Source organism: Babylonia areolata, chromosome 20 (genome assembly GCF_041734735.1).
Source record: "Babylonia areolata isolate BAREFJ2019XMU chromosome 20, ASM4173473v1, whole genome shotgun sequence".
NCBI classification, from domain to species: domain Eukaryota; kingdom Metazoa; phylum Mollusca; class Gastropoda; order Neogastropoda; family Buccinidae; genus Babylonia; species Babylonia areolata.
In genome coordinates, this window is record NC_134895.1 from 8,735,554 (window position 1) to 8,752,732 (window position 17,179).

A 17,179-nucleotide genomic window follows, 5' to 3' on the forward strand; every position below is an offset into this window, starting at 1 on the left:
TTTTGTGGTGACTGTTGACAGAAGTCAAGGAGCCGGCACCACCTGCAGAGCAGAGTGGAATCCCCCATCCCCAGGACGTGTACGTCTCAGACCACAACGACACACCTGAAGCGCGCTGGCAGGAAAAGTCAGACAAGGTAAACCTGTACAGCGAAAACGTGGTGCGGGAACCAGACTCCACAGAAGTCGTTGACCGAGAATCCATCGCCAACCTGGCCTCCACTCGGCGCCAGTGGGAAGCCATCTTTACCTCCTCTGACCCCAAGGACGAGTCGGCCGCTAAGCCCAGAAAGAACCCCCCCAGGTGGGAGGTACGCATGCCCTACGCTGAGAAGACGTGCGCAGGTCCGGCCACCGTCTCTGCCAACCCTGTCACTGAGGAGCCCGACTCACCCACCTTGCAACAGACCTCCGGCATGGCTGACACGGAGAGCGCCATTGAGCGAGAGATCCGCCTTGCCATGGAGAGGGAGGAGATGCTGAGACGGGAACAGGAGGAGCGACTCCGTCAGCTGTCCCTGCAGGGTCAGCCAGGGGTCAAGGTGTCCTCCATGGAGTCCAGCACAGAGAGCGAGCTGCAGCCCAGCTTCCATGAGCTGGCCGAAGCCGACCGGGGATCGGAGTTCTTCGTCCATCACAGCATGCAGCAGCAGGAGGATGCAGAACGGGAGGAGTCCTTGCAGCAAGGGTTCAGCCATCAGGTGAGGCTGCAGCTTGGGTTTTTTTTGGGTTTTTTAAAAATTCTTGTTTAGTTTTACTTTTTGTTGTGAGTGTGTGTACATGTTAGAGTGTGCATGTGTTTCTGTATGTAGGACCCTACTATGAAGATATTCAAGCTCCCCTCCCCTTCCCTGTGCATAAATAATGTGCGCACGCACGCGCACACACACACACACACACACACACATTATATATATATATATATATATATATATATATATATATGTATATATATTTTATCACATTGACATAAGTTTACATTTGGGCCAAAAGCAAAGTGAGAGCTGTATTATCAATGGTTTCTCCAGTCAATGGGAAATCATTTACAGCTTAGTCTTTTGTGACTCTCAAACTAGGAGGCAAAATTGCACTGGCTCTTAGTGCTGCAGCCTTGTGGGCTAGTTGGCCTTTGGGAACCATCCCAACGCCGACTGTCCTAAAACCCTCTTGGCCGAGAGAGTGGGGATGTAACTTGGGCAAGACACTCTCCACTATAATCAAATTCTAGCCCAAACAGTCAGAACAGCAGTTGCCTCCTCTGCTGTTCTGATGGTCATAGTCGGACACGACTATCTATCATATATATATATATATATATATATATATATATATATATATATATATGCTGTTCCTTAGCTGATTAGGTCCATGCAGGATGTATAGATCCAAACCTCCGCCTCTTCAAGGGGTGCAGCAGACAGATGTAGCTGTTGGTGGTGAATGGGCCTATCTGGTCACAAGTCTGAAAGAATCAAAATGACAGTACATTGCAGACAGTAAGATGGACAGGTGAGAAGACAGGTTGCATGTAGTGCACCAGAGGTCTGTATGATCTTGCACCCTGTGAAAAGCTTGTGCAGCTCTACCAGCTGTCTGGAACAACACCACAAAATAAATACACCCTCTCAAATGGCCACCCCTTTCTTGATGATGTGTTTAGGGTTTCTGAAACTGTCACTGCCATCTGTTGAAATAATAGCTTGGTAGAATTTTATAAGGTTGAAGTGAATCTTGTGATAACTAGTGTGAAGCCTGTAACTGCATTCCCATACCTTTCATACCAGACAAAAGATTGAAGTATGTACATGACATAATCTGCATGAATTTTAGAACTTTGAACCAAAAAATGGTAACAGATCTATCTTTTGCAGAATTAGAGAAAATGAAACTCATATGAAAAATAGTGTGTTTTATATCACATGCTTTCTATCTCAGTCTCTGTCTGTCTCTCTCTCTCTCTCCCATCTTTAGATATGCATCAGTCATCATCACATCACAATAAACAGTTTCTAGTTTAATAGATAAAAAAAGAAGAAGATTCTGTCGACACATTCAGAATAGTTTCAGTTTCAGTTTCAGTAGCTCAAGGAGGTGTCACTGCGTTTGGACAAATCCATATACGCTACACCACATCTGCCAAGCAGATGCCTGACCAGCAGCGTAACCCAACGCGCTTAGTCAGGCCTTGAGAAAAAAAAGAAAGAAAGAAAGGTGAATAAATAATAGATAAGCTTACATAAATAAATAAATGAATAAATAAATAAATGAATAATACTTATAAAAAAAGATAGTTCTTTTTTCTTTCTTTTTTTTTTCTCAAGGCCCGACTAAGCGTGTTGGGTTACGCTGCTGGTCAGGCATCTGCTTGGCAGATGTGGTGTAGCGTATATGGATTTGTCTGAACGCAATGACGCCTCCTTGAGCTACTGAAACTGAAACTTTTATTCAGAATAACAAAAGTGGAAAGTGCCTTATGATCTAGAACTCGTGTTAAGTGTCATGAGTTGTGGTTTCAGAAGCTCAGTGCCGTGAGCAAGTCCGATGTCAGTGCCACTGAGAGCATCATCGAGCGAGAAATTCGTCTTCAGCGAGAGCGTGAGGCAGAACTGGCATTGCAGCGAGGTGGACGGGTGGCGCCCTCTGTTGTCAGCGCTGAACCTGGTGCACCGAACCCACCAGTGGTGGAGGAGGAGGAGAGAGAGGTGGTGGTGGCTGTGGAGGAGATTCCCTACGAAGAAGCCATCTCCCAGTACAACCACGAGGGCGAGAGTCGCATCGCCAGAGAACTGCGAGAGCTGAAGGAGAGGGAGGAAGAAGTGAGACAGCTCAGGGAGCGGATGAACAAAGCCACTGTCAGTGGGGGCGACACCATCCAGCAGAAAGCGGCTGTCACCTCTGCAGCCAAGCCCACCGTCAAGCAAGCCTCCACACCGCAAACACCCCGTGGCGACAAGTCCGCCCCCACCACGCCTCGTGCTGACAAACCCCATGCTCCCACTGTCAGCTTCTCCCGCAGCGTACATCTCTCGCCACGCGGAGACAACACCACCACCACCCCCACCACCCCCACCACCACCACCCCCACCCCGAAGAAGCCCACACCCAAACCGGAGACTCCGATACAACGCGAGATTCGTCTGGCCCGAGAGCGTGAGAACGAGCTGCGGCGGGTGAAGGGTTTGCCAGAGCTGAAGCCGGAGCCACAGAAGCAGGAGAGTTTGGAGGAGAAGGAGGGAGAGGACATGGTGGTCACCCCCCGCTACCACCTCAACCAGCCGGACACCACGATGCGCCGCTTCGCCTCCGACCGTCTGCAGCAGGAGATCCTGGACCAACGCAACAGGGAGATGAAACTGCGGCAGGAAGGCAAGATCATCTCCACGTCCGAGGAGCACATCCAGCCTCTCAGGTATGCGGAGGTCATAGGTCATGATCAGACAGACGGCCTCGTCAAGCGGAACTTCAGAACCCCGGCACGTCGCAGCAGTAATGCCTCGGATGGCAGCGCCAGTGGAGAGAGCACGCCACGGCCGCAGGCAGCGCCGCACCCCCCTAAGGAGAGCGCCGGGGGCAAGAAGTCGGCAGGGACAGGAGCGGTCTCCTTCTCCTATCGGGAGTTTGCACAGACGGCGGAGTCCAAGATTGAGCGGGAGTTGAGAGAGATGAGGGAACGGGAGGAGGAGTTAAGGTGAGTGGACTGAAGTGATTGGGTGGGATTTAGAATTCTTGTTAACTCTTCCCTAAATTTTTGTTAAAGATATATGTTTGAATGATTTATTTCCTTCATTGTCTATTGGAAATTAACTGCACCACTAACAAATAAATACAAATCACCAGATAGCAAACCAATCATCTAGCAATTTATTCATCCAGCTTCTGTTTTGATAATACTTTAGAATAAAAATCAAGTGAATGGGAAGAAATTAACTTTTCATGAATATCAGTGTACATGATTGGTTTTAATACAGGCAACTTTCAGGAGATGGAGAAAAAGTTTACCTGAATTACCCACCCCACCCCACCCCCACCCCAAAAATAAACATTTGAAAAAAACGCACACACAAAAAAACCAACTAAACCCTAAGCATTTCTAGTTCAATTTGATAGCAGTAAATGAGTTTTCTGTCATTGCTTCGACATGTAGCAACAGCATTTTCCCCCAAAAATTTGTTCTGATTTCAGTCTTGTATCCAGTATCTGTATTGTGATGAAGAATTCATTCTTGGGTGCAGCTCTTAGTGAGAGTTTGGCTGTGTGATAGTCACGATGAATGATTTCTGAACCATGTAACTTAATGGCTCTTATTATTTCAAACAGCTGGTTGATCTCAGTAGACCTTACAATTCCTTGGACAGAACTATGAGTTTGGGTAATATCTGGTAAATCTACAGTATTGTTTTGGTTTATTTATCAGAGTTGTTTATTGTGATGGCTGATAGGTTCCAATTCCCTCCCAGTTAACATTTATAAATCTCCCCTCCCCCACTGAGGAAGAAAGGTTAGTTGTCTGCACTTCCATATATATATGTATGAAGAACAAAGCAAACGTTTATATTTTCTGGTTCCTTGATCATTCGTGATGTTTTCTTGTTACAGGAAACAGCGGACTGGTGGAGCTGAGTCCTAAGCCTTCAATGGATGGATTGTCTGTGTGCCTGTGTTTGTGAATGTTTATACAAGTGAGTGTGTGTTTGCATGTATGTTTATGTATGTTTGTATGCATGTGTTTGCTTGCAGACATATTTGTGTGAGCATGGGTCACAAAAGAATACAAGAGAAGGAAATGCAAGGGAGCTTGTGCACAATTTTTTTTTTTTTTTTTAATGTAAACCAAATCAGTAAACCCAGAATGACAATGCTGCGCCTGACAGCCCTGAACAGACATTGTGACAAGTGCCAGGTAAATGGTCTCCCCTTGTTACGGGAGCAAGCGATGGTCTCCCCTTGTTGCGGGAACAAACGATGGTCTCCCCTTGTTGCGGGAGCCAGTGACAAAGAGCGTGTCAAACTTCACCAGACACCCAGCCAGCCTTCCATTGCGGCCCACTGACCGTATGATGCTGCAGATCTCCGTCTCTTCCAGCAGCAAAGCCTAGCAACACGTTCACTGCTGTTCTCACTGTCCCTGCTGCATACACCGATGGACCATGGGTCTCCCCACAGTGACAGCAGCACACAGCTGGACACAGTTATAGTGACCAGTGGTGTGGTGCTGATCACTACAATGATGCAGCCTCGCTGGTCGACTGCCGTGACAGTGAGCCACGCTGACAGAGTGACCTGTTGGCTGATTCACTGGCTGTTGTCATGGCACAGACAGAACGCACAACATGGCCTGTCAACAGATGTTGTGACCGTTGCAGAATAGTTCGGCTGTCGCCATTACGTTGTGACAGTTCAGCACAACTGTCAGCAGCTCAAGTGACTTGTGAAAAGCTGGACAGGTGTTTTAGTATTCTTACTGGTGATTTTGGTCATGCTTTTGCGAGGTATGCGGAGCATGGATTGTCAGCAGGTATGGTTCAACAGACTCTCTTTTGACAGTGATGGTCAGTATGTCAGCAATTATTTGACAGTTCCTTTAATGTACCATACAGTCTGTCAGCAAGCACTGTACAGCTTGATTTCTCTCTTTCTTGATTCTGTTCCCACCCCACCCCCCTTTTCTCCTAAAAGCCGTAATTACTAATCTAATAATTAATAGAAAATCGGCTATGATTTTGAATTTGGTGTCATGTACTGTACCTTGTCAGAATTACCATTCTAATAATTAATAGAAAATTGGCTATGATTTTGAAGTTAGACCTACACAACTAGTTTCACATCTTGTTTCTGTTAACAAAAATCTTACGTTTAGAGTTCATTTTAAGTACAGTATTTGACCGGAACTGTAACTATTCATCAGGCCTTTAAGACGGGTGCAATAGCCGAGCGGTTAAAGCGTTGGACTGTCTATCTGCGGGTCCCGGGTTCGAATCACAGTGACGGCGCCTGGTGGGTAAAGGGTCGAGATTTTCACGATCTCCCAGGTCAACATATATGCAGACCTGCTAGTGCCTGAACCCCCTACGTGTGTATATGCAAGCAGAAGATCAAATACGCACTTAAAGATCCTGTAATCCATGTCAGCGTTCGGTGGGTTATGGAAACAAGAACATACCCAGCATGCACACCCCCGAAAACGGAGTATGGCTGCCTACATGGCAGGGTAAAAACGGTCATACACGTAAAAGCCCACTCGTGTGCATACGAGTGAACGCAGAAGAAGAAGAAGAATCAGGCCTTTAGATGCGGGGAGGAAAAAGGTGTGTATACTCAGCACCAGTGGACATGGGTCTCCCAAGCCTGGTAAGGTGAAGACCTTGAACAGCAAGCTGTGCCAAGGGGCAGTCACTGTTGCAAACCATTAGATTGCACAACTCGTCATCCAGTTATCTCCCTTCCACTGGGATCCTCTGCTTTTCGCAGCAGGTGTTTTCTCCCTTTGCATGATAATGGTGTTTGTTACAGTCATAATGTTATGATTATCTGCACTGCCACAAAACGGCAAATTATGTGATACCAGTATGTAGATGGGATAGGCCTTTTTTTTTTCTCCAGATTTTGGCCAGTTTTTTTCTTTCCTTCTTTGTATGGGTCGTGCTGTCGTCACACTGCTGTCCCTGGTCATGTGCCAAGTGAAGTGGTTTACCCATGTATCAGTTCACTGAATGCAACTTGTACTTATTTGCTGTTCAGCTTCACTCACTCTTGTCCATTATTTTCATTTGCCGTATCAGTAGTTTTACCTGTCCCTGTCTCTGTGATCCCTCAGGCAAAATTCTACCATGAAAAAGTAAAGTGGGCCTGTTCTTGAAAGGTCAGATCTGCCTCCAGAAACTGGACGCAGAGTCATTCTCGCAGCCTGTTGGTATTGTGAGCAGTCAACAGTGTCAGTGACAAAGGTGAATGTCTGCCTGCTGCACCCACCTCTCGCAGAGCATTTATTTAGGTCATATATTTTCATTACTTAAGTTACCCACTTTTATTCATATTTTTGGACACCAGTTTATAGTGCGGTGTTTCAAGTTAGGGCATTTCAGTAACAGAGAATAAACATGTCACAAAAAACACACAAAAGTGTGATTTGTCACAGAGGTTTTACTTTAGCTGTAGCCTGTACTGGTCGACTTCACAAATTATGGCTGTCATAGTGTGTGTGTGTGTGTGATTTCTGTAAAAGCTATATATTAAATTTCTGAACATGTCATTTCCAAAGAGACTTGATGCATCTGCATGAGAGAGAGATTATCAAAAATGAGTTGACCAAGCAGCAGTGAGCTGGACTGATGATGAGTGTTACATTACTGCAAGTTGTCTTTCTTCATGCACAGAAAATAAACACAATCTGGATACAGTGAGAATAGAGGAACAGTGGAGCCATTGTCCTGTTGTGGATACTTCAGTCAGTGGCGGAGGACTGTACTTGATGAAGATGTAGACCCGTGACTATGATATTGTGAGCATGGACAAGACTGCAGAAAATCATGAAACACCAGCCAGTAGTAACGCAGTGGATAGTCTTGTAGTTTATGCGTTTCATCAGTGGTTGTGGAGTGTGCAATACTTCACACTGTTTTGAAGACCTTGAAGCACTCGTTTCATCAAGAATCCTTTTCACGAGTGGAAAAATTTGAAGGGAAAAATGAATTGACCTTCATTCCATCTCATAGAAAAAGAGATAATCTGTTGAGACTTACTGATTTATGTTTTGTGTTGAAAGAGGTTCAGGAGCTGTCAGTATTTAGCAATATTGGGGCCTGTGTGCTGCATGCAATAACACATTCCCTTTTCTTAATGATGCATTTCTTTGCTAGACTTCATTTTTTTTTGCTGACAAGCCGTAGATGTGTGTAGATATCCATTATAGGGCCAGGTAGCAACTGCCATTGTTGTTGTTTTTTATTTTTGTTTCCTTTTTTGTAGGTGTAGTGGAGTAAAGTTGCTTCTGTTATTTGCGGAGGGATGGGTTACGTAGTCATTGTTGCATGCATGATGGGAGAAGGAATTTCGCCGACATGAACTCTTACAGCATGTATCATGAAATATGATGGAAAATAGCCTGTGTAAATAGAACAGAATGTACATGTTCTGAGGACTGCGCATAAATTCTCATGTATCTGCAGTAATATGCTGTAGCGATTAGGTTGCAGTCCAGTGTATTTTGCAGTAACGCTTTATAAATTGTGATGCATTGTGTCATGTTTGCAGTAACTGTGTAAATTTACAAACTGTGTTCAATTATTGGTCTAATTCTAGGCATGTTTTCATTTTAATGTTTCATCTGATGTCAGGTGTGTTCTCGTTTTAAATATTTACCCGATTGGTTTTCGAATGTGTTCCGAGAAGTTTAAATTATGTTTAGTAAATCACATATATATAAAGATATAATATTTTATACAGGAAAGAGTAACATGTATGCTGGGTGAACTGTGTGAAATATGTAGTGGGAGCTTGAAGATTTGTAAGAATATTTTTGTACATTCACATTCCAGACAGTTAATATATTTCCTGTTCATTTTGAAATGTACATACGTTTTTATAATATCTGAATTTTATCTATAGATGTCTTTCACTCCTCTATGAAAAAGTAGAAAGGAGAAAATGTGTGTGCATACAGAATGAAACAATACTGCTGCAGCCTCAGAGAGTGTTTCAGAACAGCCTGCTGAGCCAGAGCTGAATACCCAGGCAACAAACGAACCAAAAAGCATAGAAACAATCAATTGTTATGATGGTCATGTCAAGATAAAGTATAAATTTCAAACTCTAATTTTTTTCTGTATAAAAGAAAAATAATGAAATTAATTTTATGAAAACAACAGTAGAAAGTCAGCGACTCAGCTCGGCAATGAATGTCAGTGCCATCTTTTTCTAGTTGGTAGTTTGAAAGTTATTTTCACTTTTCTAACTGCAGACAGGGCTGTACATGTAGCATGTTTGTCTCTGCCATGTTTCAGTGTAACTTTTATGCCTGTGGCTTTGATTGCCTGTAGACAATACTGTGTCAGTGAAATTTGACCCATGTTCCTAAGCTGAAGCGTGTGAAGGGGTACCACCTCAACACCCATTCCCAACAGCAGACTGCTTCAGTGAATTCATGGGAAAGGGAGGGAGAGATTTTCCAGCAGTACAATTTCATCATGTGAAGCGAATGCTAAAATCGCCTCCACCAGCCTTTGCTGGCTGTGCTTGACTGGTTGGGTACCTGTCTAACCAAATCCTCCACTAGCTTGCTGCTCTCTAAGTATATGTTGATTGGTTGAGCACTTCACTGCATTCTACATGAGTGGTGAGATGCTGTGTCATAGTCTATGATTGCCCAGGCATTTTGTTACACAGCCTCCGATTGGTAATCCGTTTTTAGTACATGTTCACTGACTGACTGATCATTTCCGTCGTACAGAGCATCAGACTGGTGAACTCCCTCACAGATGCTAGCTTGGGTGAAAGATCTTCCTGTTGGCTAGGTATATGATTAAATGGCTCTTGGTTGGCTGGGTTCTGAAACATTCTTCTGAACATAGCTTTGATGTCTCATTTTAAACATCTTGAATCTGAAACACTCTCATGAACTTTGCTGTGACGTCTTGTTTAAACGCCTTTGCTGTGTCAGTTAATGTAACTCTTGTCTTCTCTGTCATTCCACAGGTTTGAATTGCATCGTTTGGAGTTTGTTTTATGGAACTTCAGTTTTGTATTCAGTAATCACAACTTTTCTACTTGCCTGCTTTTGCAGACCAAGTGATTGGTACCCCTTTTTTCACAGCCGTTCTCAAATGAAGTTGTAGAGTAACTACATGAAAAAAAAAGAAAAAAGAAAAAAAGGGGGCATGCCTTGGGGTCTCAAAGAGCAGGTGATCAATTAGGTTGTTGTGTTCACTTTTGTACTTGTTTGTCATAACAGATTCTATCGTACGAAATGCTTTTCCAGTGGAGAGTGGTTTTTTTTTCCTTCTTCCTTTGGGTATACCTGTAGACATTTACCCAGGTCTTAATTCTGCAGAATTTTGCCAAAGACAACACTTTTGTTTCTTTGATATTTTTTGTTTTGTTCATTTTTTCTTTTGCACACACCTTGTACAGTGTGACCGGGTTTTGTTTTCTGATCCAAAGACTAGCACCCTGACCACTGAAAAGGGCAAATGGAGGGCAGAGGTGGGGTGGAGAAAATTCTATGTCTGATTTGAATGTTGATCAGTTCTGTTCATTCCTTTCTAGCCACTATATTCACTCGGCAGCCATTCAGGTAGACTGAAATTTATATATGCAATTTATTTAGAAAGTGTTCAAATCTCCTTATCATTCCTGAATTTTCCCAAACTGGAATTCAGACTTGATTCCCTTGTGACCCCTACACCAATCTCGCGAAACAAATAAAGTGGAAAAACAACCTAGGTTCATGTAGATCTATGCAAATTATGAACTGATGTACCCTGGAGTGCCTTAACTCACACCAAAAGCTGTGGAAAGTTTGGAGATTGCAGTGGTTATCTCATTTCTTAGTTTGTTTATTTATCATCTTGTATTATTGCTTATCAGACATGTTAGTGCTGCTCACACTACAAGGATTTCTCAAATGAAAACAAAACAAAAACATCTCTGGGTGTGGGGTCTTCATTGTTCCTGTACCATTCAGTGGCGATGCCATTTTTTGAAGAATAAAAAACTTGGAAATTGTATATTGTAAAATCCTCCAGGGCCTAACCCATCTGCGATGATCAGAATGTCCAGAGTTTTGTTGTGATTGTGAAGTAAGATGCACAGAAACAGACTGTTTGTCATGACAGATGTATGACCATTGCTAGTGACATGCGTGCAAGCTGTGGATATACTTTCACTAGAATGTTGTGATCACACAGCAGTTTGCACTGGATGGATAAGGTATGAAGTTAAGCTCTTATTTGTTTACTTTTTCAACAGTTAATGGATTCTGCCTTGAAGCAACACAGCTCTCATATTTTGTTCACTGAATTGCATGGTAAAAGATTTAATTTGGCATCTTTTGTCGACATTCTATAAATGACAATAACTGATACTTCTTTGGTGAACTTTGTTACAACGCTGGCAAACTTTGTTAGAATAAATGTTCCCTGTACACAGATTTCAACCATGCTGTATCAGATCTAATAACTGCAAGTGGCCTTTTCCTGATGTGATGTACAGTTGAAAAGCTACATTTTGTTTTTAGAAAAATGAGAACATAACTTATGAGTCTGTACTGCCCCTCCCTATCCCTCTCCACTGTTTTTCCTTTCTACAATCAAGATATTTTGAATTGTTCAGGATAATAATTGGGGGTTGTCTCTTTTGTGTAATCAATCATGTATCAACCTGTAACCTGTGCAATTAAAGTGAATATATACATACATGCAATAAACAGATCATTTTGTTATTCGAGTGCATGTGTGCAAGAATGAGAGTGCTTGTGCCAGAAACCATTGAAGTGTGTGTATGCATGCTGGTTAACGCGTGTGTTTGTGAGCTGGACCAATCCATCAATCTTCCCACTGCTCAGAGTACTAAAATGCTCTGCATCCTTTACCCCCCCCCCCCCCTCTCTCTCTGTGGATCTCTCTCTCTCTCTCTCTCTGGATCTCTTCCCTGCAAACTCTAATGAAATCAAGTCAACATCAACGCAGTCACACATTTCAATGGCATTATTTCATTAGAAACTGGCCAAAATGAATAAAAAAAAAAATGCAAAGCACTCAGTTCTGTCAAGTTATTTTGGCAATGAATAGCACACAAGCATCATCAGAATCACAATAACTGAGCGACAGAAATCTGATTTTCTTTAGGTCAGCTGAAATTAGAAAAACAGCAGCCACACACACACGCTTACATGCTATCCATGACAACAATTAAACGTATACACTCTTCTTCTTCTGCGTTCACTCGTATGCACACGAGTGGGCTTTTACGTGTATGACCATTTTTACCCCGCCATGTAGGCAGCCATACTCCGTTTTCGGGGGTGTGCATGCTGGGTATGTTCTTGTCTCCATAACCCACCGAATGCTGACATGGATTACAGGATCTTTAACGTGCGTATTTGATCTCTGCTTGCATATACACACGAAGGGGGTTCAGGCACTAGCAGGTCTGCACATAATTTATGTTGACCTGGGAGATCGTAAAAATCTCCACCCTTTACCCACCAGGCACCGTCACCGTGATTCAAACCCAGGACCCTCAGATTGACAGTCCAACGCTTTAACCACTCGGCTATTGCGCCCGTCAAACTGTATACACTCAAAACTCTTCACATCACTGGTATTTTTTGTGCCAATGACAGTTTGTCAAGCAGAGCATGAAGCATGGTAATGTGTATCACTCCACAGGAGTTTGAACTTGAGACCTTGTTAACCGGCATCCAGGACAGACACAGGAAATAAAGCCAGTGTCATGATCAGGCTGTGAAAAAGGATTACACCAACAAGATAAAAGGAAAAAAAAAGAAACTTTCTTTCGTTTACCTTTCCCAATCATGGAATATGTTTCATTTTCATTACAGATGGTTAATAAGCACAGACATACCAAAAGAAATGGTTAGGTTTTTTTTTCCACATATTCATACACATGATTTATCGATTAAAAATATAGCAATATTAAAAATGAGTAAACATATTCAGTCAATATTTTCATAAATTTACACATACATTTATAATCTTTTCATTAAATTCAGGGTACAAATATTAAACAAAATAAAATCTAAACAAATACACAAGAAAGGAGAAACTTTTTCATTCGTGGACTGGGACTCGCATGTTCACTTGAAAACACAAGTGGGCATTTACGAGTATGACTGTGTTTTCTTTATCCATACCATGCAGGGAGTCATACTCTCTATTTTCGGGGGTGGGGGGAACAACCAAACAAATGCTTTGCACGTGTGTGCAAGCCAAACAAACCAGGATAGGTATCGATTTTAAAACAGCCACAAACATTTTCCCAAATATCTTACACAAAACCAAGCACAGACATACACTCACTAACAAACAGGCCTCATACACACACACATGCATGCACACACAATGGGACATTGCATAACAACACAAACACCAGAGATCAATAAAATCCATCTCCCCATTTCTACACTATACTGATCTATGTACACACACACACACACACACACTAAATGCCGCATGGGCAGATGTCTTGGGACAAGTACCCTACTGCACAACCCCAAAGCTAATACTGGATGGTGAAATGACAAGTTTCACTGTACCCTGATGTGACTGACTGTACAACTACTGTCATCTTCCGTCCATGTGTACTGATATAGTCTATCATCATCAATGTGTACCAATACTTCAGCATCATCAGTCCGCCATCATTAGTTGATGTGTACCAATTCACCATCATCAGTCAATGTGTACCGATTCAATTCACCATCATCAGTTGATGTGTACTAATAGTCATCATATTCAGTTAATGTGTACCAGAACAGTCCACCATCATCAGTGGATGTGTACCAATGCAGTCTGCCATCATCAGTTGATGTGTACCAACACAGTCCACCATCATCAGTTAATGTGTACCGATAGTCCACCATCATCAGTTAATGTGTACCGATTCAGTCCACCATCATCAGTTAATGTGTACTGATTCAGTTCACCATCATCAGTTGATGTGTACCAACACAGTCCACCATCATCAGTCAATGTGTACTGATTCAGTCCACCATCATCAGTTAATGTGTACTGATTCAGTCTACCATCATCAGTTAATGTGTACCGATTTCAGTTCACCATTATCAGTTAATGTGTACCAACACAGTCCACCATCATCAGTCAATGTGTACTGATTCAGTCCACCATCATCAGTTAATGTGTACCGATTCAGTCTACCATCATCAGTTAATGTGTACTGATTCAGTCCACCATTATCAGTTAATGTGTACCAACACAGTCCACCATCATCAGTCAATGTGTACTGATTCAGTCCACCATCATCAGTTAATGTGTACCGGTTCAGTCCACCATCATCAGTTAATGTGTACCGATTCAGTCTACCATCATCAGTTAATGTGTACTGATTCAGTCCACCATCATCAGTTAATGTGTACCGGTTCAGTCCACCATCATCAGTTAATGTGTACCGATTCAGTCTACCATCATCAGTTAATGTGTACTGATTCAGTCCACCATCATCAGTTAATGTGTACCGGTTCAGTCCACCATCATCAGTTAATGTGTACTGATTCAGTCCACCATCATCAGTTAATGTGTACCGATTCAGTCCACCATCATCAGTTAATGTGTACCGATTCAGTCCACCATCATCAGTTAATGTGTACCGATTCAGTCCACCATCATCAGTTAATGTGTACCGATTCTGTTCACCATTATCAGTCAATGTGTACTGATACAGGCCACCATCATCAGTTAATGTGTACCTATACAGTCTGCCATCAGGTCAATGTGAACTGCTACTAATCTTTCCATCCCGTCAGCAAAGCAAACTATTTCATATCCTTCATGCTGCACATGAAGCATGTCAATGCACTTCATCTAAATGGCAAACAGATATCTTACTCTCCCTCCAACCCCCTCTCTCTCCCTCCACTCCCCCCTCTCTCTCCCTCCATAATAAAACTGTCCCTTCACGCTTCTCATTCACAAAATTTCAAAAGACACAAACTGTGAAAAGAACGCAAACTTTACAACAAAATGGAAGTATTGAAAAATGCTGATTAATTTTTAAACACAAATTTTAAGAGAATGACACAGAAGATTTTTTTTTTTTTTTAAACAAAAAAAAAAGTTGAATGAAAAGATGTAAAGCCAGTTTAAATAAATGATTCCATCCAATATTATTCTGATTAAAAACAAAGTACTCACATTAGTTTTGATAGAAGATCTTTGAGACATGTTTTTCCCAGTGTATTTTGGATCAAAATGTTCCACCTTCCCCCCCCCCCCCCCCCTTTTTTTTTTTTAACCACATGCAGGAAATGCAGATATCCATCACACTAAATACGGTCAATCGGAATAGCAATTCAATGGGGAAAGGGGAAGGATGTGTGGAAGATGATTTTCCAGTACATGCCATTCAAACTACTAAATTTGAGAACAAATTTCAAAGTAAACAAAATTTTGATAGGTACCATGAATAATAAAGTAAGAAGAAGCAAAGTATATTACGTACAACATTTACACGAACCAATGATAATAAAGTAGAAAAATGCAAGGAAATGTCAAATACACATACACCTGCAAAGAACGATGTTCATGAACATGAATAAACTGGTGTTCACTTATAAATCAAGCATGCGTGTGCTAACACACACACACAAATGCACAACCAAAATTGCCCTTGAAAGCCTCTTACCATGTTCCACACACACACACACACACACACACACACATTCACCTGAAAGTGATGTACACTTCCTCACATCATCTGATCAATACTTCTCACATTATATCCTATCAAAATTACTTTCAAAATCAGAAATGATACACTTTCTCCAGTGCTCCTGGTTACGGACAAAACCCCACACTTTCTGAATCAGACAGCAAAAACAACTGATGTATCAAGGGGAAAAAAAGAAGACAAAAATGAAAGCGCTCTTTCCACAACATCTGCTTATAGGAACGTAGGTACCTTGACGGTGTATGGTGTCAACAATTGCACTCGAGTTCAAACGATGACCCGTAGTGAAATTTGCAACAAATACATGAAAGTACAACTTCTTCTTAACATTAGAACATATGTATGCAAATATTGTCAAACATATTGAAAAAACATATGAATATTAATCATGTATTCAAAAGCTTACATCTACACAATCAGGACCTTGCACTCGCATTAGCACACATTTCTCCACATATACACAATCATCATGGAAGAAAAGTACACATACAAGACCATAAAGTGAAAAACACACAAAACACACATATAACAATTGTCACTCATATAAGACCATAAAGTCAAAAACACACACATAACACAACTATATCAACTGTCTCACCAGTTTCAGTTTCAGTTTCAGTAGCTCAAGGAGGCGTCACTGCGTTTGGACAAATCCATATACGCTACACCACATCTGCCAAGCACCAAAGACACTGGAACGCAGACAAACCCTGTGACTTCAGGGGCCACATCTTATAGGACAGATAATATCTCAGAGGATGCTGACTCTTCCATGGCCTGTATTATGTCTCCTGCTTAAGTAAGTACAAAAATAATAATAATAATAACGTGCAGTTCTTGCACTTTATCCACCAAAGTGCTAAACGTTTACAAAGAACACAAGTGTGCCCTCAAATGCACACATACATGCACCACTCACACAACTCAAGACGGAGGTAATAGGAAAGGAAATAATGTAAAAAGAAGGAAAAATAACATTATTCTCCAACATACTTTACTATTTCTAACAGCAAGAAATGCAGCACAGTTCATATCAGAGGAACCAATTGTCTGTCACAGCTAGATAACAGAATGAAGCTCCCTGTGGCTCCAATTTGATGCATCTGACGCATTACACACCCATGTTTTCTCTTTTCTCCTTCAACATGTGAACACAATTGTCAGTCAGTGCTGAAATTGCTATAAACAAATTAAAAAAAAAAGAATTACCAGTGATGCTCCACTGACTAGTTTCAGCTCCACTCATGCACACTTCTCCTACTTCGTCAATCACAACTTTACATTCCTGATGATATGAAAACAAAGAAAGAACAAATACATACGCATCTTTCACAGACTTGGTTAGTCCAGTGAGATGCGAACGAGTCTGTGAGTGACATGCAGTCTTCGCAGTCAGAAACTGTGTCTGTCAATGCCATACGTCACACTGCAACACTACGAATGATCATGTCTTATCTCCCCAAGTTGATGTGTGTGCTGTGTGTCTGTGTGCTCATTTCTCCCACATCTGTCAGTGGTCGAGGGAACAACGTGAGAAGATTACTGATGCAACAGTACAGTCTAAATGCAGTAGACTTTAATTGTTCAAAAGTCCACCTACAATGAATTAAAAAAAAAAATAAAGAAAGTTGGCTGACTGCCCTTTAAGTTACCAGACTGAAGTCTGAAATACCCCTAAGAAACGATAACCAAAGGCTGAACTGACCCTTTATAATCATCATGAAATCAGTAACCGTGTCACAGGTGTCAGAGTAAAGAA

The 17,179-nt window shown here is 41.9% G+C and overlaps 2 protein-coding genes across 7 annotated transcripts in view; one reads left to right on the top strand and one right to left on the bottom strand.

The window, feature by feature from the left end:
• LOC143295010 (uncharacterized) overlaps nucleotides 1–11,419 on the top strand; it is a 191,913-nt gene extending 180,494 nt beyond the window's left edge. For 4 of the 5 annotated variants that reach the window (XM_076606543.1, XM_076606545.1, XM_076606547.1 and 1 more), the window contains 3 exons: nucleotides 22–701; nucleotides 2,517–3,688; nucleotides 4,597–11,419. In XM_076606543.1, the coding sequence (XP_076462658.1) occupies nucleotides 22–701; nucleotides 2,517–3,688; nucleotides 4,597–4,627 (1,883 nt within the window). In that variant the 3' untranslated portion in view covers nucleotides 4,628–11,419. Of the gene's footprint in view, nucleotides 1–21; nucleotides 702–2,516; nucleotides 3,693–4,596 lie in introns of those variants that run through there. The other variant, XM_076606544.1, reaches the window with a different exon arrangement.
• Nucleotides 11,420–14,476: 3,057 nt separating this feature from the next.
• LOC143295013 (KICSTOR complex protein SZT2-like) overlaps nucleotides 14,477–17,179 on the bottom strand; it is a 157,514-nt gene continuing 154,811 nt past the window's right edge. For both annotated transcript variants that reach the window (XM_076606549.1, XM_076606548.1), the window contains one exon: nucleotides 14,477–17,179. This exon is cut by the window's right edge and continues 688 nt beyond it. The gene's annotated coding sequence lies outside the window, so the exon portion shown is untranslated.